General features: G+C 41.4%; 1 protein-coding gene across 2 annotated transcripts in view; it reads left to right on the forward strand.

Annotated features, from left to right (window-relative positions):
• The window catches only part of SMAP1 (small ArfGAP 1), a 227,291-nt gene that overhangs the window by 95,930 nt on the left and 107,398 nt on the right, over positions 1-23,963 (forward strand). For both annotated transcript variants that reach the window (XM_048845987.2, XM_048845988.2), the window contains one exon: positions 11,447-11,527. In XM_048845987.2, the coding sequence (XP_048701944.1) occupies positions 11,447-11,527 (81 nt within the window). The remainder of the gene's footprint in view (positions 1-11,446; positions 11,528-23,963) is intronic.

A 23,963-nucleotide genomic window follows, 5' to 3' on the forward strand; every position in this document is an offset into this window, starting at 1 on the left:
TTTAATTTTTATCATTTAAATAAAACCCTTCCCAATATTTATGGGAAGGAAACAAGTATAAATGCTCTCCTTCCTCAATTTTCTAATACTTATAAAGAAATGAGTTAAAAATGGAGCAAGAGGACCATCTTGGCCACCTAGTGTACAGGCAGTGAACAGTTCCATCGCTAGAATCTAATTTGGGCACTAAATTTGATCTATTGCTACTTCACTTGGCCAGGTGTGGATGGAAACTATACAGGCAACACGCTCCTCCAGTGGTGTATTGAACTGATTTCAAAGGAGATAATATATACTCTTTAAATTCTGTCACGTGGCTTCAAAATATATATATTTTGAATCTGGCTTAGTGATTTAGCTGCCAGGGCATTCACACTTATCTTTAATAATAATCATACCTTGGAGCTTACTATGTATGTCCTTTTGTGCAGCATGTTCAACTCAGATTAACTCAAATTTTCTTCATACGGTCATCAGAGTAGTTCTCTTGTGCTGGAAATGGCCCAACTTGATTATCATACACATTGTAAGGAGAGGTTTCAGAGGAACAGCCGTGTTAGTCTGTATTCGCAAAAAGAAAAGGAGTACTTGTGGCACCTTAGAGACTAACCAATTTATTTGAGCATGAGCTTTCGTGAGCTACAGCTCACTTCATCAGATGTATACCGTGGAAACTGCAGCAGACTTTATATACACTGGAATATATGCTGGAAATGGCCCACCTGTCGATCACTTTAGATAAGCTATTACCAGCAGGACAGTGGGGTGGGAGGAGGTATTGTTTCATATTCTCTGTGTGTATATAAAGTCTGCTGCAGTTTCCACGGTATACATCTGATGAAGTGAGCTGTAGCTCACGAAAGCTCATGCTCAAATAAATTGGTTAGTCTCTAAGGTGCCACAAGTACTCCTTTTCTTATTGTAAGGAGAGTGATCACTTTAGATAAGCTATTACCAGCAGGAGAGTGGGGTGGGAGGAGGTATTGTTTCATGGTCTCTGTGTATATAATGTCTTCTGTAGTTTCCACAGTATGCATCCGATGAAGTGAGCTGTAGCTCACGAAAGCTTATGCTCAAAAAAATTGGTTAGTCTCTAAGGTGGCACAAATACTCCTTCTCTTGAGCATGTATCAATAATATGATGATGTTCATGTTTCAGACCAGGGGTCGGCAATCTTTCAGAAGTGATGTGCCGAGTCTTCATTTATTCACTTTTATTTAAGGTTTCGCGTGCCAGTAATATATTTTAACATTTTTTAGGTCTCTCTATAAGTCTATATATTATATAACTAAACTATTGTCGTATGTAAAGTAAACAAGGTTTTCAAAATGTTTAAGAAGCTTCATTTAAAATTAAATTAAAATGCTGATCTTATGCCACCAGCCTGCTCAGCGCACTGCCAGCCTGGGCTTCCGTTCACCTAGGCCAGCAGCAGGCTAAATGGGGCCTGTGGCTGGGATGCCGGGACCTCTGCTGGCAAGGGGCCGGCAGCCAGAACCACAGACCGGTAGTGGGCTGAGCGAGGCCGGTGGCCGGAACCCCAGACCAGCAGTGAGCTGAGCGGCTCAGCCCACTGCCGGTTTGGGGTTCCGTCTGCCGGCTCCTACCAGCCGGGGTCCCTGCTGCTGGTCTGGGATCCCAGTCCTGCTCACATAGAGTGGGTACCTACCTTCTTCCTGGTTCTAGCCCATTCTCTTCCTCTCTCTGCACTGAGCATAGAGCTGGGGATGAAGGATCAGGTTGGGGTGTAGGGTCTGGCCAGGAGCTAGAATGAGGAAGGGGACTCAGGGTTGGGGCAGAAGGTTTGGGTGTGGAGTACTTACCAGGGCATGGGATGTGGGGGGGGTGCTGGAGTCAGGGCTGGGGACATGGGGGGGGGTCCAGGGGTCAGGGCAGAGGACTGGTGGGTGTGGGCTAGGGTCCTGGGGGCACTCGCAGCCCAGAGCGGCTCACGGCAGGGTGCTGGAGGGGACATGCCCTGATTCCACCCGCCATCCCCCCCCTTCTCTACCTCTTCCCCTGAGCAGCGGGTGCACTCTGGCTCCGCTTCTCCCCCTCCCTTGCGAGGGCCATCAGCTGATCGGAGGAGGGGCAGGAACCCAGCACGCTGGTGGGGGAGGGGGAACTTGCCTGCCCTGCAGCAGCCTGCAGGACCAAGCTTCTTCACCCTGCCCCCGTGGGAGGGGCGGGGGGTGGAGAAGAGCGGGCCGGGGCGGGCAGGATTTTTAATGGCACACTGCTGCCAGCCAGCCCCCCAGCCGCCAGCCCAGCTCAGCCCCAGCCAGCCTGGGTTCGGCAGCAGGCTGACCGGGGCTGGCGGCCGGGACCCAGCTGGCAGCAGCGTGCTATTGAACATTGGCTCGCATGCCGTCTTTAGCATGCGTGCCATACGTTGCAAACCCCTGTTTTAGACAATATTTTGAAGTCTCACTCTGCTGTCTTTTTTTTAAAAAATCTTTAGCCTTGTCACAATTGCTTTAAATATGTTACTGTTCAAATTTCTGCCTCTGAAGAAACCACTGATAAATGCTCTGAAATTTTAGGAAATAGCTTTTCAAGTGAAGATCTTCTGTATGTCCTGCATATCTATTTATCCATGCAATTCTGTGCCCCTGAGTCAGAATTAAAAGCATTTCCTTCCAAGACAAGGTTGAAAATCAGTTTACAGCAGGCTTAAAAAATATTTTCTGTTCAGGTTTTCAAATGAAAAATCTGATATGAACTGGGGCTATATACAGTAAAATTAAATTTTCACAAGAAGAAAATTTGATCCCATCTTCTTGTGTAATCTAATATTTTAATATCGGTGGCCAGGATCATTTACTTGTGATGCTGAATTCTGGTAGGTGGATGTGAAGATACTTGTTAAACTTCACTCAGAGTCTGGATAATTGACAGGTTATCCTGTGGGGAGGCTAATACAGAGCCCTACACCGACACAGTGGACCACACTGGAGAATACTCTGCGGATTTAACTCCTCAAGCAAGAGGTCATGAATTCTCTCTTCTCACTGTCCAGATAAAAATAAATTTTTTATAATTTTGAAAGCCATGTTGCATTTACAAAGCTGCAATGAGTACCAATCTGGGAACATCTATATTTTAAACTGTTCATTGTTACCCATTAGTGCATGTGCTGAGATTTAGACCAAATATCTAAATGTTATTTTTGGTTCTAGTAACTGTACCACAGTGACATCAGATCTCAAAAGGTAAGGAGAGTTAAGCTGGGTGTGAGTACTTACGTGTTAGACATCCAAAAATATCTACAGTAGGTACTGCAAAGCCTACTCTTGGGGATTCAGCAGGTAGAGTTTTTCCCCTGACGCAGTACTTAACCAATATGTTACTATAGGCTGGCCTTCATCGGAAAGCTCCAGCAGTGTAACATACATCAGTATAGATCGATCAATTTATCTTAATTTCATTGTGTGTTTACAATGAGTTTATGCTGGTGCAACCACACAATCTTCTCTTTCAGCCGTGGGCCCACACCATGCTGCCTTCATTTTAGTACATTGCTATCTGGGTAGATCTACCAGGATTCATGGCATCTCTCCCAGGCTTCCTGCATTCTGGGCGCTTCTTGAGATGGGTAAAGGCATAACTCCAAAAGGCCAGGAAAATTATAGGAAGTGGGATGAAATTCCCATACTTCCCCCTGCTGAATCCCAAAATGCACCTGGTGCCCATGCCATTTTCAAACTAATTTCTGTCAGCATGGAGAGAGCCCAGGAAATCAGATTTATATGTGGTGCTTTACATACTGTGCAGGAACTGCCCTTCAAAGAAGTTAATCGTTTTAACCAAAAGACAGGTGAGTCCTTGCACACTCAGAAGGACTGCAGGGCCATCCTCCACTCCCTGGAAAAATATACACTTTCCCCGAAGAGAGAAATTCCACAGGCAGTCATATAAAACTAGACCAGTGGCTCAACAATTTTACCACTAGCAGCCTTATGAGACTCCTCATAAGAGGCAAAGGGTTCAGAAGTTCATTTCCCTGCACTTTGTGTTAACATCACCATCCCAGTTCCAGCTATTGGCTAAACTATTTTTGACAGGAGTTCAAGAGCTGCCACCATCTGCTGATTTCCCCCACATCCTTTGGGGGTTATTTGGCACCATTTTTCCACACCTGGAGTGCAGTAATTATGGGCCAATGGGTGTTAAACATCGATTCCAGCTGTGATCAAATTTGCCTCCATGATCCCTCCAAAGCCTCTCTTCTCCCTCTCTTTCAGGGTCTGTTTTCAGGAGGAGATTCTCAAACAGGAAGTAGAACTCCTTCTACAGCAGTGAGGAGTAGACAGGGTATCTCTTCGTTACCAAGGAAAGGATTTTCCCATTCGGCCGTGCTCCTGCCCTCAGGATCTTTACCAAGGTTGTCTTGGTAGTAGCCCGCTTATCAGATGTCATGGCTTTGCTGTCCTCCTCTATCTTCAAGACATGTCAAGAAGCCTACAAGTCAGCTTTATAAGTGCTTCAGCTCCTGTCTTCCCTAGTCTGTCCACACTCCACCACAGACTTCATTGGAGCATCCCTAAATTCAGTCACAGTGAGAGCTTATCTGCCAATGGACAGGTTCCAAGGGATGAACAACTTTATAGATCAGGTCGTGAACAGTTCTTGAAGGTCGATCAGAATCTTCTGTCTTTCTCTCCTGAGATATATGGCATCATATGCTTATGTCACGCTGTTCAACAGACTCCATCTTCATTGCCTGCATGCTTGGCTTCAAACAATGTACTGACCAAACAGTCCATGAACGCCATAGTTCCCACCAAAGTAACATCATCTCCTCCACTATGGTGGAAAAATCCTCACATAGTATGCATGGGCATTCCCTTCTTTTCTTCACACTAGATGATTATAGTTGCCTCCTTCTTAGGCTGGGGAGTCAATGTGGATAGCTGCATGGCGCAGGGTATTTGAATGTCCCGAGAGGCCTGGATGCACATCAACGTTCTGGAATTTCAGGCAGTCAGAGAGGTTTGCAAATCCTTTCTCCCATTCATCCAATGTCACTGTTCTCATATGATGTCTGACAATGTGATGACTGTCTTTTACATCAACAGGCACACAGGAGCAAGCTGTATTCCCCTCTGTGCAGAAGCAGTCAATCTGTGAAATTGGTGCATCACCAATTGAATCACCATATTGCCAGTTGACCTGGTAGGGAATCAGAATGTGCTGGTCAACCTCTGCAGCAGACATTTTATCGACCATGAGTGGGAGCTATACAAGTCTGTGGTAAACGGTATCTTTGCTTTGTGGGGAACTCCCACGGGAACTGTTTGCCTCTCAAATGAACTGAAAGTGCAACATGCAGTATTCGAGAGGAGCCTGAGCTCACTTTCTCATGGCGATGCTCTCCTTCTTTTATGGTCAGATCATCTGAACTATGCCTACCTTCCCCTGCCACTCCTACCTTGGGTCTTATGGAAAATTCATCAGGATGAGGCACGAGTTGTGCCCATTGCCCCCAATTCGCCTAGACACTTTTGGTTCCCAAGTCTCCTACACATGTCATCTCAGTTGCAGATCAACATTCTGCCTTTTTCGAATCTCCTAACCCATTCATGCTCTGAAGCCATGCAAAACGTTTTTACTAATAGTCAAAAAGATTCTACTAGGAAATACGCTTCCAGTTGGCTAAGTAGTGTTTCCAGCTGGGCACAACAGTAATTCATATGCCCTATGACTATCCTCTTTCCACCAAAACATCTGGTCTTTCCATCAACTCTTTGCTTCCAGGTGGACCTGTAATCAGTGTATACCCCCACCTTAACATGATTACTTAACTTTTGTTCACCCACCAGCTACCAGATTCTGGAAGGACCTAGTTTAAATCTTTCTGCCACTAAGGAAATGTACTCCTCCATGGGACTTAAACCTTGGGGTTTTTTTGGTGCTCACCAAGCTATCCTTTGAACTGCTATCTACATGTTCAGTATCTGTCTCTGATCTCTGAAGTTTCCATTCCTGGTAGCCATTACCTCAGCTAGGAGGGTGGGTGAGCTCAGAGCACTAATGGCAGATCTGCCATACACCTTATTCTATAGAGACAACATTTCATTGCATTTACATCCTAAATTCACCCCCAGAATTGTTTTGGAGTTTCACCTGAATCAGTCAATCCACTTTATTTTTTGTGAAACCATCTTCATTTGAAGAGGAAGAGAGACTTCACTGAGCTAGCAAACAGGAGCAGCAAGTGGGAATTTTCCAAAGCAGTTTACAGAGGGAGTATGAGAGGCAGATAGACCTAACAAACAGACTCTAAACTTAGGCCAATAACCTACATACTTTGTGGTCTGCTGTCATGCGTGCATTCGTTGCAAGCACCTCAGGGCCTTCAGTGATTGAGCACAGTCTCTTGAGACCAGAGGGATTTCATTGAAGGAGCTCAGAGTGATAGAAATTTTCAGGGACATAGCAGAGTGGTCCTACTCCCAATCTGACAGCCTCTGTGCTGTTGAGGATGATGAAAGTCTCTGGGAAGTAGAACATCAAGCTGGAGTGGTGGGGGAAAAAACTCAATAATTGGGACCTTTCTTACAGTTGATTTTATGATAGCCTCTTGCAATGAGGTGACTACTCTGAGGGAGGGGACCTCTTCGTAATAACAGAGACCAGTAGTAGTAAATGGGGATTCGATTATTAGAAATACAGGTAGTTAGGTTTGTGATGACTGGGAGGATCACATGGTGTATTGCTGACTGGATGCAAAGGTTGCAGACCTTGCGAGACATCTATATAGATTTATTTGCTGTGCCGGGGAGGAGCTGCTGGTTGTGGTACATGTAGGTACCAGTGACACAGGGAAAGGGTAAGGTAGAGGGCCTGGAGGTCAAATTTAGATTGCTATCAGGACCTCCATTGTAGCATTCTCTGAAATGCTTCCAGTTCCAGAAACCTAGGCAGAATTGCAGGGTGTCAATGTGTGGATAAAATTATGGTGTTGGGAGGAGAGATTTAGGTTTATAACTGGGGGATGGTCTGGGAAGGGAGGAGCCTATATAGGAAGGATGGGGACTCCACCTAAAGCAAACAGAACCAGATTGTAAAACTAAGAAGATAGCAGAGGAGTTTTTAAGCTAAGGGCTTGGGGGAAAGCTGACAGACGTGGAGGCGCACGTGGTTTGGTCAGAAACATCCCTTTGGGGAGGATTTGTTAAAGGGATACTCTATATCCTAGTAAAGAGGAGAGGATAGAAATTGATAAAGGAACTGAAGCAAAACAGACAAACAAGAGTCCCATGTGATTACATCACAGGAAGTCAGACAACCAAATAATGACAATTTTGTAACTGCTTGTATACAAATGCTAGAAGTCTAAATACTAAGATGATGATCTGGTGTTAAATGAGTATATTCATGTAATAAGCATCACAGAAACTTGGTGGAGTGATGCCAATCAATGGGACCTAGTAATACCAGTAAAAAGAAAAGGAGTACTTGTCGCACCTTAGAGACTAACAAATTTATTTGAGCATAAGCTTTCGTGAGCTACTGCTCACGTCATCGGATGCATTCAGTATAAATAATACTGCTCAAATAAATTTGTTAGTCTCTAAGGTGCGACAAGTACTCCTTTTTCTTTTTGCGAATACAGACTAACACAGCTGCTACTCTGAAACCAGTAATACCAGTGTACAAAATATATAGGAATAATAGAGCAGGTTGGGGGGGAGAGGTAAGTGTAGGAGTTAAATATAGTAAATAAATAAATGAATCTCTGTGCCATAGAATCTCTACGGATAGAATTTCCATGCTTGAATGTTAAGAACAAAGCAGTAGGAATTTACTTCTGACCACATGATGATGACTGTGACAGTGTTTGACATGCTCAGGGAGATTAGAGAGGCTACAAAAACAGAAAATAGAATAATAATGGGGGATTTAAACTATTCTCATATAAATGTCACCTCAGGAAGGGAGGCAGAGATAAAATGTCTAGACACCATAAATGATTACTACTTGGAGCAGCTTGTCCTCCTGCGCTCCCACCCCCATCCAGAGGAGAGGTCTTAATTTAAGACATAATTTGGTCTTAAGTGAAACATAGGATCTAGACGAGAAGATGAATATACCTGAACTGCTCAGTGATAGTGAAGATAATGTAATGAAATTTAACGTCCTTGTAGGGATGTAGAGAACACCACTGGAGCATTTAACTTCACAAAGGGGAACTATATAAAAATGAGGATGCTAATTAAATGGAAATTAAAAGAAACAGTCACAAGGGTGAAATGCCTGCAAGCTGCATGGAGACAATTGAAAAACACCATAATAGAAGTTCAAACGAAATGAGTACCCCAAACAAAAAACAGTAAAAGAACCAAAAAATGCCACCATGGCAAAACAGCAGAGTAAAAGAGGCGGTTAGAGGCAAAAAGGCACTCTTTAAAAAGTGGAAATCAGATCCTATTGAAGAAAATAGAAAGGAACATATACTCTGGTAAATCAAATGTGGAAAAACATGAAAAAATGGGCGTGACCATATCAACCATAACTTAGTTGGTATGACAACACCCATTTTTTTCATGTTCTCTCTGTGTGTGTGTGTGTGTGTGTATATATATATTATATATATCCCTACTCTATTTTCCACTGCATGCATCCGACGAAGTGGGTTTTAACCCACAAAAGCTTATGCCCAAATAAATTGGTTAGTCTCTAAGGTGCCACAAGTACTCCTCGTTCTTTTTGCTGATACGGACTAACACGGCTACCACTCTGAAACCTGTCTCCAAGAACTGTGAGATTCCAGGCATGTGGAGCACATGCATATCCACAATGGAATACAGATAGGGTTTGCCAGAGTACATATGTTCTCCTCTTCAGCATCATGATGTGCCTCTCCAAGAGGGAAAACAGTTTTTTGTTGCATTTCCCAGTCCTTCTCTCTGATGTGACTTGGCTGCAAAGGACTGCAGTCTCTCCTCTCTGTACCATTGTCTCTTGCTGCACCTCCTCTTTCTTCTCTTATTTGATTTGGTGTTGCTTCACCTGCCACCTAGGGTAACCAGGTAGAAAGTGTGAAAAAATTGGGATTGGGGGTAGTAGCTGTAAGGTATATGAGACAAAACCCAAAATATCGGGACTATCCCGATAAAATTAATACATCAGGTCACCCTACTGCCACGAGGCCACACCTGGAGCATGGTGTCCAGTTTTGGTCTCCCCACTACAGAAGGGATGTGGACAAATTGGAGAGTCCAGCGGAGGGCAACAAAAATGATTAGGGGGCTGGGGACATGACTTACAAGGAGAGGCTGAGGGAACTGGGTTTATTTAGTCTACAGAAGAGAAGAGTGAGGGGAGATTTGATAGCAAACTTCAACTACCTGAAGGGGGGTTCCAAAGTGGTGGCAGATGACTGAACAAGGAGTAATGGACTCAAGTTGCAGTGGGGGAGGTTTAGGTTGGATATTAGGGAACACTGTTTCACTAGGAGGGTGGTGAAGCACCGCAGTGGGTTACCTGGGAAGGTGGTGGAATCTCCATCCTTCGAGGTTTTTAAGGCCTAGCTTGACAAAGCCTTTGCTGGGATGATTTTAGTGGGTGTTGGTCCTGCTTTGAGCAGGGGATTGGATTAGATGACCTCCTGAGGTCTCTTCCATCCCTAATATTCTATGATTCTGTGCATCTTTGGGTTGTGTTATCAGTTCATTTAAACCTTTCTGTTTACCTCGGTTTTGTGAAGTGCTGTGTAGATGTCAGTGATTCTCCTGCAGGTGCTGTTCAAAGAAATGTAGTTCAGTCAATTGCTACAGTGAAGGTGGCATATATGGTACCATTCCCAGACACACACAATATAGCTGTACCTCCATACCCCCCATTCATTTCTCATATCTACCCAACAGTTTGGAACCTGCAGTGATATAGTAACAGCTTTTACAAAGCTTGCGTAACTTTGTCTATCATAAAGTTATGATTAATGCATAATATTATTTGTGGTTAGATTAAACTGGTGATTTTTCTAGTGGCTTGCTGTGGGACAGGAGGAAGGGGGGGAAAAGCAGAAAGTTGATATAATCAAGGTCAATTAAGGTAGTAAGGTTATAGTACTGTAATGCAACACAAACTTTTTTGGTTTCACTGTCTGCATAACAGTACAGTATGAGTTCCCTCTTCAGAGTATTATAGTACATTGCATGCAAGTAAAGCCATTCAGTGATGTATAGGCATCATTTGTGCAAGCTTCAAAGCCTAAAGGCTCTTAAGTTTATTAATGCCATACACTACAGGCATAAAAGCTAGTTAATTTTAAGCCTGATTTTTCTTATGTCACCTGACACTATTTGAAAACTTTTGGGACAAATATTATTGGGCAAAATTTTCAAAAACCCCTAAGTCACTTAGAAGCCTGTGTCCTATGCCAAAGGTGACTTAGGTTCTTAAGTTCCTCAGTGCCTAAGGTCACTTTTGAAATGGGATTTGTGCTTCTCAAAATTTTACCCATTAAGCAAGCAGGGATTCAACCATATTTTTGTGTGAAGAACGTGGTGTATCTTCCAAAAATTATAGCATTTACTCTGGGTATAGAATGAGTTTGGAGAATTTACAAGCAAATTAGTTAATAAGTTAAAATTTAATTTTAAAGTGGGTCGGTCCTTTAAAAGTTTAGCACTCAGTGTCGGGCCTTTTCCATATCCAAGTGATCTTAAGAGAATAATGCGGATGCCTCAAACTTCACAAATAGTTAAAACTAGTGTCTCAGGACTAGCTACACTTGAAGACTTTTAAAAATAGGATTATTGGACATTCGTTACTGTTATACCTCATTACTGAAAGATTATCCTTCACTGACAATGAGCGCGCGCACACACAAATATCTTGCATGTCTTTAAAAAATAGTTTATTCTAATTGGGGCACGCAAATACGTTATTATTCACTATTCATAACTTTATGCTCGACAAAGTTATGCAAGCTTTGGAAAAGCTGTTACCATGCTGCTGCAGCTGCCAAACTATTGGGAAAATAGGGAAAACGATGGGGTGGGTATGGAGAAACTGAATAAAATTGTACTAGTTGAAAATGAACATTGATCTAATTGCTATAGTTCTCTGAACTCAGATTATACCTTTTAAAGTTATCATTTCCTATTCAGTTACAGGTGTAATGAGGTGTGCTAAGCCTGAAACCACTAGGCTTTTTAACTAGACCAAAGGCTTACTTGAGTTTGATAATCTCTTTGCAACACTGGAACCTACCATACTGACTATGGACTTTTACTATAATACACATGAGGAAAGTACAATAAATAAATTTACTTTATCATTTTCAAAAATTATAACTTTAAGATGTGTAATCAGTTTCTATACTTTATATGAAGACTTTCATTTGTGTTCAGCAGGACTTTTTTTAAAATTTTTAAGTTAATATTATTTGCAAACACTTTTTTCCTAGCAAGTAACACACTCTTTCTCTTACAGAAGGAAAAGGAGAAAAAAAAAGATGAGAAGAAGAGAGAGAGGGAATCAGAAAAACCATTGAAACCCCTAACCAGTGAAAAGGTAAGACTACTTTATTTTATTTTTTAATTTACAAATAGATACAGTATTAGGCCATGTATTGTGCCTGGAGTTAGATAGATGTATTTGAAATATAAAAAGATGTCTGAATAATAGTCCAAATTAACTAGTGTTAATGGTTCATGAATGCTTGAGTGATTGTCTGATCTGCAAAGACTGACAATGACAACTTTCCATCCATTTAATGGGACAGGGAAAGAAGCGTTCATATTAAAATGTTTATCTGATCCTAGTAAAATAATAGTTGACAAGAATTAGACCTAAATGGTTAAGCTTTCAAAAATACACTGTTGTGCTCAGTTACTGTGTGTTTTTCATGCATATTTTTTTTGAAAACTAAGGTCTATGCTGTTGAGTAGTGTCAAGTTTACACACCATGAGAGCTCTGGTCTGTAGATGCAGCACAGATGTGTATCTGAAATTAAATTGTAAAATAATATATGGATTCACTACGATAGTATGTTGTGGAACTCTGTCATTGATTGAACAAATAACTTAAGTGAACACCAAGGAGGGAGGAAAAATTGTTCAATAGCTAAAACTAGGATGATGATTCCTGAAAGTAAGCTGAATATCAGAATAATATTCCAAATATCAAGGTCTTTCAGATTGTGCAAGGGAATTAGTGGAGTCTGCAGTACTAAGTACAGTTAGGACTAGACTGGAAAAAGTACCAATAAATACTTCGTAGGAAACAATCCTGGCAGAGGAATGGACTAGATCAGGGTGGCCAACCTGTGGCTCCAGAGCCCCATGCGGCTCTTCAGAAATTAATATGCAGCTCCTTGTATAGGCACCGACTCTGGGGATGGAGCTACAGGCGCCAACTTTCCAATGTGCCCGGGGGGGTGCTCACTTTTCAACCCTGGCTCTGCCACAGGCCCTGCCCCTCACTCCACCCCTTCCACGCCCTCCCCTGAGCCTGCTGTGCCCTCGCTGCTCCTTCCTGCCCCCACCCAGCCACAGAGCCTCCTGCATGCCACAAAACAGCTGATCGGGACATGCAGGGAGGGAGGCTCTGATCAGAGGGGTGCCAGTGGGTGGGAGGCGCTGGGAGCAGGGAAGTGGGGGGAAGGGGAGCTGATGGGGGTGGCTGCTGATGTATTACTGTGTATCTTTAGCCATGTACATTGCTAAATGCTGGCTACTTCTGTGAAAAACAATTAGCATGTTCCTAAACTTTTATCCTGCAGTGTAGTCCAATACTATGTATAATTCATTGGAGTCTCTATCTGCCAGTTTATTTTTGCTGTGGCAATGTAATGTGTCACAGCTGCATAAAAATACCATCTTTCCTATCTGTTGTTTTATTAATATAATTAAAGTATGTTTTGTTCTGAATGTTCACTTGTCAAACTTTTTTGTCATGTTGTAACTAATCTTCCATGAATAATATCCCAGCATCTTGATACCAGAAATTCACAAAAACTTTAAAAACAGAAAAGTTTAAAAGAAGATATCAGAATGCATTGGTATCATTGCTAGCATGAGCTTCTCTTAAGATATTTCAGGTAGTTGAAATGGAAGTGAGAAAGATATTTCTTTATTGAATATACCAGAATACCAAGCTACATCGTTATGTAATAATAAAAAAGTAAAATACAACCAAGAAAGCTGGAGGTGAGGGGGACAAGGTTACTTTCCTTTGTAAACATGTCAGATAGTAGCATACATTCTTAGTTCTCCTCTCCTTAGTACTTTTCTTTTGCTCTTGGATTCTGATGTATTTTTCAAGATTTTAGATTCAAAATTGTGGTATGGTCTTGTCATTGTTTTAACATAAATAACTGTTGGAAATAGATTTAAGTTACTTAAGATTTTGCCTTTTTATGTACTGGCAAGTCACCAACAAAATGTCTCCGATCATGATTCTATTAAGTTGTCCTCTATCGGTGATTTTGTGTATCGTTTCTCAAAATGTGTGGGGTTGGGCTTCTTGATTATTCTCTGTCCTTGGTTAAAATAAAAAGTCATTAGCTGTTGTGAAGAAAACCTTGGAAGTATGACTTGAGTGCAACCAAGGAAAGCAGTGTTTGCCTGAGGCCTTGTCTACACTACAAAATTAGGTCAACATAAGTAGCTTTGCATCACCCTAGTTGTGCATGTGTCGACGCTAAAATTTGTCTCCCACTGATATAAATTTTTCATTATGCTGACATAGTAACATCATCTCCCCAAGCCACATTGAGCCGAGGTTGATGGAGCTTGAGTGTAGATGCTGTGTTACCAAGGTCAACCCTATCCGTCCTCCAGCAGCTGTCCCACAATGCCTAACACTGACTGCTCTGCTCAGCATTGTGAACTGTACTTCCAAGGAGTCATGTCGATCAGAAACCCCTTCCCTCCACCTGCTCCATTAATGCCACCAACAGTCTTGAATTGGTTCTCGCTATGCCCCGCAACAGTTTGTCCTGCAGGAAATCATCTCTTCTTGTGGCTCTGCAAATACTGGAGGATTGTGAATCCTGTGCTTCCAGTGCTAATGACAATAGTGCAGAGCTGTGCAAGCTCCATCCTTCTGTCAGAGATGGCGAACAGCGACAAGACCTGCGCAGGTTCATGACTATATCAAAATAGGTGTGAAAGTTATGGAGTGGAAATTTGCACGATGGGAACTTGACCACCATGCATTGTCAAAACATCTCAAAAAACACTGAGGGTACAGATCAGGATACCTTTTCATGGTGCTCTGCACTGTACATTGAAGCAAGCAGTCATGGCCAGTACGGCACAAAGAGCCAACTATGCATGAGCACAAGCTATATATTAACTGTGGTGGCTTTATGCGAATGTAACTTGCAGTGGCAAAAATTTGAAGTGTAGACATGCCCTGAGGTTTCAGTACATATGAAACAATAGCTCTAAGGTATGAACCACCCAAATCATTTCAATGCGTGCCAAATCAGATGTCAAAGATGGTACTTTAAATGTCAGTATAGTTAACTATTTCACTGCTCATCCAAGCAGGTATCGTATCATATGAAGATCTACACAGTTTACTCTGAAGCCTTGCTTTTACTAGGAAAAAGGTGTATTTTTAACATGTTAGCTGATCGAGGAAAATCTCCCCAGAGTTTACCTTAATCAGTTACATTAAAAATACAGCTGCTTTGCAGCTGTACACTTTACATCAGGATGAACACTTTTTAACTCTTTGGCTTTTTTTTTCCTAATGTGGATGTGACCTTATTGACTGTTAGTTTGGGTAGGCCTTTAATAATGCGTGAGGGACAAAATTGGTCAGGTAATACCTCTTATGGGATCAACTTCTGGTGGTGAGAAAGACGAGCTTTTGAGCTTACACAGACCTCTGCAAGCCTCTAAGATGAGGGCCCAACATGAGTACAGCAACACTGTATATATTTAATAACTCATGTCAGGGTTGAAGTGTGTGTGGAGTAGGGAAAGGGATCACTTCATTTTCTTGAAAGCAGGGTTCAAGATCCAGAAATTCGTGACAAGATTTTTTTATTCATCTCTTGGGTTTTCCCCATTTTTTTTAGTTTGTGGAAACAAGGCACGCAAAGCCAAGCTCTGAATGTAATGCTATTGTTCCAAAATATGGTGGTAATGATGCTGATTGCTTTGTGTAATGAGGCCTTGTAGCCTCAGAAGTCTTTGAGCACTGACCGTGTTTGGCTACGTTAAGGGAATTCTGTCCATTAAAGAACTTTTCCTTCCAATCAAGTTTTAAAGTATGTTACCTTTACTTTGAAGAAATGTCATGATATAAATGAGCTGTGTGGTGTAACTTACCTTTTACACACTAATTTCCTAATTGGCTTTGAGACTCTTGTAGTGACTGTATGCTTTTGTTCTTGATCCTCAAAGGATTATTGTTCCAACACAGATCTCCCCTGCTCTAAAAATACTGTCTGTCAGGGTACTCCTGTGTCTTAGATCTTTAGCATGAGACTGGCAAAATTTCCTTAGCTCTTAAAGTGTATAGTGTTTGGATCCCTAAGGGTTGCAGATACAGTAGTGTTGTGAAAATTAAAATGTTAATGATTGCAAAGTGCTTGGAAGTGGGTTTTGGGTTTTTTTACAATCTTTTTATTCAGTGCATTCCACCAGTTTTGACTGACCTCAGCTTAAAGAGCAGTGAGTCTTAGAGTGATTATGGTTAGAAAGGGGACTGTTAAAGTGGTATCTCTTAATAAACAGATTTGCTCCGATGTGCTTTTGGTGTATCTGCTTGTTTCAGTAACAAAAGTTATTTTTCTACTTCTACTTCTGTTACTCCTGCAGAATTTGTAAAATGTAGGAAAGTGGGGTGGAGTCTATTCTATTTTATGTAGTATCAGCAGAATTCTTAATCAGGTTCCAGTTGCATGCCCAACTTATCCCTGTGGAAACTTTAAATCTTGCTGAGGACAGAAATTGGCCCTCAGAATCTTTGACTAGTAAAGATATGCACACTGATAATGTAGCTATTTTCTCATCTCAGGTTGAGTTTTCACAGGCCTGCCAACTAGGGAAAAACACCCTTTAAATTGTAAACGGAACATTTACTCTTGAAACCTTTGAGACATAATTGTCAAGGAGTATACATTATGCCATTGTTTTTGCAGGCTGACTTTGGAGAAGAAATATGCTCTAAAATCAGTAAGCAGGGTTGGTGGTTGTTCATTTTGCTCGCTTTAGGGATGAGACTGGGCAAGGGACATAGCATTTCCAAGGACAGCCAGCTAGTAGTCCTCAAAAATATCAGTTAGGGTAGTTGTGTTCAGTAGTTGTATAAATAACAATTATTTTATTACAAGAATACAACAACGCATTCAAATTAAAGTTTTCAAAGTTTAAAAATCCATTTGGCAGGGTGAACAGGAATCTTTTCCAGGTGAGCTCTATCAGTTGAGTAAACGCTAAGCTTTCATTTAAAAATAAAAATGTTTCTAGCTCTTATGGGTTCAAAGAGAGTCTTCCATGTGTGAACCAAGTGTAATCAATATAGTGCTATCTTCCAAAGTCTGCAGTCACTCAGATCCAGTGCCACCTCCTGTTATCCATAGTTGCACCACAGTGAAAAGTGGCCAGAATCTTATCAGTTTTACTACAGCTATTTAGAACCCTGTGGGCAGTGGTGATACTGACAGAACTCCTGTGGGTTTGGGAGGTCTATTATGAGCAGCAGCTGCAGAGGCAGTCACTGGAGCACTAGTAGACATTTTCTCATTGAAGGAGCCAGAAGGCTAGAGGAGGGGCAAAAGAGCAGAGGCCCTCCTCCACACTTTTAGCAGCCAGGTGCCTCTGTGGTATGATCCCACTAGCATCTGATCAACTTTCAAACTCTTTCTCCAGTTCCTTACCCCCTCTTGCTGTGATGAGTATATATAGGAGATCACTACTTCATTTACTCCTTTTATAGACTCCTTGATGATGTGGGAGGGTGGTGTCTTCACTACTCTATACCACCTTCAGCTTTTGCAAGAGGTTTTTCTGCTACTGTATCCCTCATCCAGCCCCTGATATTTGAGTCTTCAATGAGTATCTCATTCTCCTATCTTGCAACCAAATGGTGAGTGGGACTTATGGTTTATCAGACTTCTACTAGCTGGGTACTGATAGGAAAATGGATTCCTGAGTGCAGACTGGGATTAGCAGTTTAGTAGGAATTCTAGCACTCTTCTCTGATCCCAGCTTCTGGGATAGGGAAGGAGGGGTTATCATCTGGGTGTTGTCTCTAGATAATGCCCCTCCAGCCATCATTTATATGGATATTGTGGATGACTAGTAGGTTTAGGTATCTGTTAGCTATCTGGTATAAAGCCCAGAGTTTCCCCAATGGGAATTTTTCTAACACCTAAACTTTTAAAACGTATTTTAGGATTTATTCTCCAAATAATTAGAAGTACCTTAAAACACTTCTCTTATAAATGATAGGGCCCTGACAGTTGACCTATTTTTCTTTTTACCGGATTCTGCTGTTTATTTTATAACCAAATTTTAAATTACTTTAAAAAGTAATCTAAACGTAAGATGTTGGGTTCAAGTGGATAGTGGTCAAAATCTGAAATTTTGAATGTCTGAATTAATTTAAGCGTTAAAACTGTAAATACAGAAACAAGATATTTATGTAAATATTAAATCTGAATAAGATCATGTCCAATTTAAGTCTGTTGTGGATGGACCTCTTCAGTTACTATTAACTGTTTTTTTAGTTCTGAACCCTTCATTTTCTTAGAAAAACATTTTATTACATGAAGCTGTATAAACAGAATTTTATTTCAAATTACATTTGAAAAGCATTTATTTTTACATCAGCGACCAGTAGGTACATCTGTGGATAAATTAAAATACTATATGTTGTGTTGTTTGGACATCTAATTGGACTCTGGAACCATTACATCATGTACTGGAAAAAAAATCTGTTTAGGACAAAACCAGAAGCGTACCATGTGGCTGTCTTTTGTACATCTTTTGCAAACTTTGCCTCTGTGCACTCCACAGCATTCACTCCAACCATGGGGGCCCAGTAAAGAGGACTCTGTGCTGCTATGTCAAGGGGGGTATCCTTCTGCTGTCCCTGATACAACAACTGAGAGCTGGTGACCACCTTTGCGCTCATGATGGACTGAATGGAAAGCACAAAGAACCCAAAAGTGGCTCTTGAGCTTCCACTTCATTGAATCTGTTATCTATCTGTCCTCCTAAAGCACTTTTAAAATGGCTGTCACAATGATATTTAAGTACTGGGCACACTTGTTTAGCTAACAGACTTTGAAAGGCAAAATCATGTCCATGATATCTCTAACTATTTCAGTGTATACATATCAAGAGAGCCTTCCCATGTATTCTAGGCCCCCTTGACATGACATAAAATTTCACTGGTTAAGTGCAGAAGTACCTGTGAATATAACGATCAGTAAACCAAGCAACTCAAAATTTCAAATTATCTTCCAGCTCCAGCAAATTGGGGGATTGTTTTTTCCCCTCCTCTGTCGTCTTTCCTTCTCCCATCCTATCTGTCTGATACAGACCATTATAAAAGTAATTGGATAAAAGCCAAGGCCAAGAGATATGAGCATGTGATTAGACCTGATAAGGTTGAGCTTGGGCTAGATCTGACCTTTGGTTCTGTAGCTGTGGTCCTGCCATTGAGAATGTTCTATCCCTAATGCCTGGCTCTCAGGGCTGGTCTACTAACAAATTTGCACTGAAATAACAAAAGGTATGAATTAAAACTATTTCATTATTTTGGTACAAGTTGGTATGTAAACCAGCCCTTATTCTGAGCTTCTCCAGGCTGCCCCTGTAGAGCACAGCACTCTTGATGGGTACAGATGGTAAAGAGACCTTTGGTGGAGCCAGGTTCTGAACCCAGTTAGTGATTTATAGACTTTGACTAGGACAACTAAATCTATTGGGCAGTGAACTGTGCGGTTGGATTATTCAGTGTGTTTTGTAAAAGCAGAAAGATGTCACCTTGTCTGTGCTTCCTTTAGGACTATACGGGCAGTTTATCTACCTTTCAAGTCTGACCCCGATGGTTTTTTTCGGGCAGGGGGGCGGAATTCTGGGCCATACAGGTTTCCATTTTTGTATATTTTTTAACTTAACTAAATTAGCAAAAAAGTATAAAATACATATAACAAGATCAACTTAAAGTAGGTTGATATCAAAGCATCAAATTATTATAATCGGGTTGATTAAACCATATTTAAACCAAAACTTATAATTTGGGAGGGCAGCAGTTCTGATCAGCCCCAAAGTAATAGGTTACTACCAGTCTCAGTGCTAGTTGATATGTTTATGTTCTGATCAAATGCCTAATACAGAGATGGTTACTCCCAGGTTAAAGCTAACGTTGAGACTATTGTCGTGCTGTCTGGATCAGCTCACAACTGTTAGTGCCTACCTCAGGACAGACTGTCAAAAACAGGGCAGACACCCCAAACTAGTGGTATGTTCTATAATTAGATTTCACCAACTCAGTAAAAAATGTGAACTCCTGGGTCACTATAACAGTTTTACCATGGAGTCACAGACCATCCCCTAAGGCTCTCCAGTCTAGCTTGCCACCCAGGCATGCTGGACTTAGTGATAAACGGTCATTTTCACCAAAAATCACAAGCAGAGCTGTCTCGGGGGGGGATGTGGGGCCCGGGGCAGAAGTGATGTCACTTCTGGCACTGACTGTGCCGGGGGCAGGTAGGGGAGTCTGCGGGAAGCGGTGCCTCCCCAAACAGCGAGGTGTGGCCACGCCCACACTCTCCCCGCCCCCCTCCCTGGCCCTGCTTCGGCAGTGCCTCCACCATCCTGAGGCTGGGGAGACTTAAGGACTACATGGGCAGTTTATCTACCTTTCAAGGTACTCCCGTGCGCTCTCCTTACTGGTGCTCCGGGACTGTGGATGCTGCAGCTGTGCCACTGTGTGCTCTCCCTCCCAGTGCTCCGGGGCACATGCTCTCCCCTCAGGTGGAAGGGTTGGAGCTGAGGGTAGCCTCCCGCAGCCAGCGGTTCGCCCACTGCCCATGTGCAGCTGGCCAAGTGCGGGGCCTGGAGCTGTTGCCCCAATTCGTTGTCCCCTAGGGACGGCTCTAGTTCTAAGAGACCAGTCACTTACCCCAATCAATTGGTGTCCTAGATCTTACACCAAAGACAACACCTGTACCCAGTGCTGTAATAAACTGTCTAAAGCAGGGGTAGGCAAACGTTTTGGCCTGAGGGCTGCATCTGGGTATGGAAATTATATGGTGGGCCATGAACGCTCACAAAATTAACAAGTCAGATATTCAAATAAACTCTGTTTAATAAAGATACATTTTAGTGGGAATAAATACAAACCTTACTTATTATACATATACCATCATAACGCATTACAATAATTAAACCAAATTTAACCCCTTCCCATGCCCTCTTTGATTAATGTGAACAATGCAGCTGGTCACCCTTCTTTACAATGGCATCAAAGTCCGATGTCACTCTTGTTGTGGAAATCTGCAATACTGAGCTGAGATGCTGGTCAGTTTATTGGGATCTGTAGCGAGATTTGTTGTAATTCAGCAGGGAAAAGGTTTGTTTGCACACATAGGTGGAGCCAAACAAAACAAGGATTTTCTGTGCCACCTTGCAGATATTTGGAAACTTTGTTTCACTCGAGGCACAAAACTTGTCCAGTTTTTCTGAATTCTAATTTTCCCTTAAGATGGAATCGCACTGGAGATCAAAGAGCTCCAGTTGTAATTCTTGCGGGGCTTTCTTGTAGTCAAATAACAGTGGGCATGACAGCAGCTCCCGTGTCTTCTCTATCTTCTCAAAGTCAGAGAATCTATGAGAAAATTCTCCGTGCAAGTCACTCAGAATTTTGCTGTAGTTCTCTCTCTGCTCTGGTGACACTTCCAAGTATTTCAGTGTTGGAAAGTGAGCAAACACTTTAGTCTTGTTTTCAAAACAAATTAAGGACAAACTTGGCTTTGAAAGCTGTCACACGAGAATACAATTTGTGTACAAACGCATTCTTTCCTTGCAGCTTTACATTAAGTTCATTTAAATGTGCCGGGATATTCACACCAAAAGAAATGTTGTACAGCCAGCTTGAATTCTGTAATTCAGGGAAATCATTTTCTTTCCCCTGCATCTTCAGAAAAGTGCAAATTTCATCTGTGAGCTCCCACACTCACTGCAATACCTTACCTAGGTTGAGCCAGCAGACATTTGTATGATAAAGTAAGTTCTGGTGTTCGGCATCAGTGTCTTCAAGAAGGAAAATGAATTGCTGATGATTAAGTCCCTTCGCTCTTACGTAGTTCGCTATTTTCACTACTGTGCAAACAACATGATCAATGTCCAGGACATTTTTTAGAGGGCCTCCTGATGTATAATACAAAGCAGAAAAATCACCTCTTTATTAGGGTCATTGTCTTTTATTTTGTCCTGAATTCTTTTAAAAAGTCCTATGTGTTTCCCAATTAAATTTGGCGATCCATCTGTGGTTACATTTGCCAGTTTACTCCAGGGGAATTTCAGATGTTCAAGGCAGCCAGACGCCCTCTCGTATAAATCCGATCCCTTAGTTGTGCCTTTCATTGATTCCATTAATAAAAAAATCCTCTGATTTCAAATTTGTCTTAAATTCCTCTGACAAAAATCAGTAACTGTGCTGTATCATTAAGGTCAATGCTGTCATCAAGAGCTAACGAAAACAACGTGAAGCCCTGTGCTTTCTTGTTCAACTCAGAAGCCAAATGTTCATCAATCACTTCTACACGGCGAGTAACAGTTCTTCGTGACAAACTAATATTTTCAAATTTTTTTTGGTATTCCGGGCACAGCAAGCCAGCAACATCAACCAGGCATTCTTTTAAGAACTCCCCTTCAGCAAAAGGCTTATGTTTAGCAATTTTAAACACCAGAACATAACTTGCCTTTGTAGTGGCTTCCTGAACTGTCGCTTGTTGTACATAAATATTTTGCTGAGCTTTTAAGTTCGTGGTGAGTTTTTCAGCTTTTCTTGCCTTTTCCTCAGTTGTTAAATTGTTGTAATAATTAGGGTGTTGCGTTGAAAAACGGCGATTCAAATTATACTTCTTGAACACAGCGATGCTCTCCTGACAAATCAGGCATACAGCCGTCAAGTTCACGTTTGTGAGTTCAAACAGTAAAGAGATGAAAAGTTTTCTTGTGACCCTGTTTAATCTTTTACATTTGGTCGTCCAGTCCATGAGGCGAGTTCCCTTGCACATAGTATGTCCAAGGTGTGATAGTACCAGTCCTTTCTATTGTGATGTTTCTGAATGGCTGGTTGAATCTTGATAGGCCTCCTTAATGGGCGGCAGAGGGTGGTGGTAGTGGTGGGAAGGATGATTCCTGCGTTTGGGTTGACAAGTTCAGAGCAAATATTTTCAAAGTTATTAAGAAAAATTCTCATTTCCTTATAGCGTGGAGTACAGACATGACAGGTGAGTTTAATGCATTTAACAATTTACAAGCATTTCATTATAGTCTAAACATAAATACCTTCTTATAAGGCTAATACTTGTTTTGAACAAAACTAACATACAGGTGAGCTGGTTTGGTTTCCAGCTATGAATTTGTCATTACTTAGCTAACACCTACAGCCTTGACCAGAGCTGGCCCTTATTTTACCAGTATCAGAACTATGTTTCTGAGGCCAGTTAAGGCAGTCTATCCAAATTGTACATGGTTAGGCAACTATCCTTCCCCTCCCCAAGATACAATTACATGAAACATTCTAATGCAATTCAAGAGGATACAGCTTATGTTTAAAATTAAAATGAATTTGACTGAAAATATTATTTCTCAGGATTAAACAGAGCTCCTATCCCACAAAATAGATGCCTTTTTAATACAGTGAGATTATTTAAGATCGTATTTATTTTAGGTACTTGAACTATTCTCTATATGCACAGTTTTAAGATAAATTCTGTGGCTTTTATCTATACACTCACAAGCTACCAGTCATCTGTTGGAGTTTAGGAAGCTGGTAAATGGTTGAAAAGATTAGCTGATGGTTTTCTTGGCTTAACTGTTTAACACTGGTGAAATTGCTGGCTGTTTGGTAGTAACTTGTTTGTAAATGTCAAATTTTAGATTTTGCATGTTGACCTCCTTCCACTTGGTGACCAGCTAGGAGGGTTGCATTAATTTTGATGGAATATATGGGCCCAGAGAGTCGAAGTTGTTAACGTGACCAAGTCACTGCCCTAATTGTCTTTTGAGCCATGTTATAGTTTTAGCCTTCACAACATCCTCTGGCTATGAGTTCCATAGTACTTTATTGTGTGAAGTACTTTCTTATGTTTGTTTTTAAATCTGCTGCCTATTAATTTCATTGTTTCCTATTTCTTGTTATGTCAGAGAGTAAATAACACTTCCTTATTCACTTTCTCCATACCATTCATGATTTCATTGACCTCTATCATATCTCCCCATAGTCACCTTTTTTCCAAGCTGAAAATCCCAGTCATTTTAATGTCTCCTCAGATGGAAGTTGTTCCATACCCTTAATCATTTTTCTCTCTTCCTTTTCCAATTCTAATATATCTATTTTGAGATGGGACAACCAGAACTGCATGGAGTATTCAAGCTGTGGGCATACCATGGATTTATGCAGAGGCATTATATTTTTTTCTCATTATCTATCTATCTCCTGATGGTTCCTAACAGTCTGGTAGCTTTTTTGATTGCCATCATACATTAAACAGTGTTTTCAGGGAACTATCCATGATGACTCCAAGGTCATTCGTGAATGGTAACATCTACTTTAGACCCCATCATTTTGTGTATATATAGTTGGGATTAGGTTTTGCCAATGTGCATTACTTGGCATTTATCAACATTGGATTTCATCTGCCATTTTGTTGCCCAGTCATCCAGTTTTGTGACATCCTTTTGTAACTCTTCATATTCTGCTTTGGACTTGACTACCTTGAGTAATTTTGTATCATCTGAAAAC

Source organism: Caretta caretta, chromosome 3, assembly GCF_965140235.1.
Source record: "Caretta caretta isolate rCarCar2 chromosome 3, rCarCar1.hap1, whole genome shotgun sequence".
Taxonomy (NCBI): Eukaryota; Metazoa; Chordata; order Testudines; family Cheloniidae; genus Caretta; species Caretta caretta.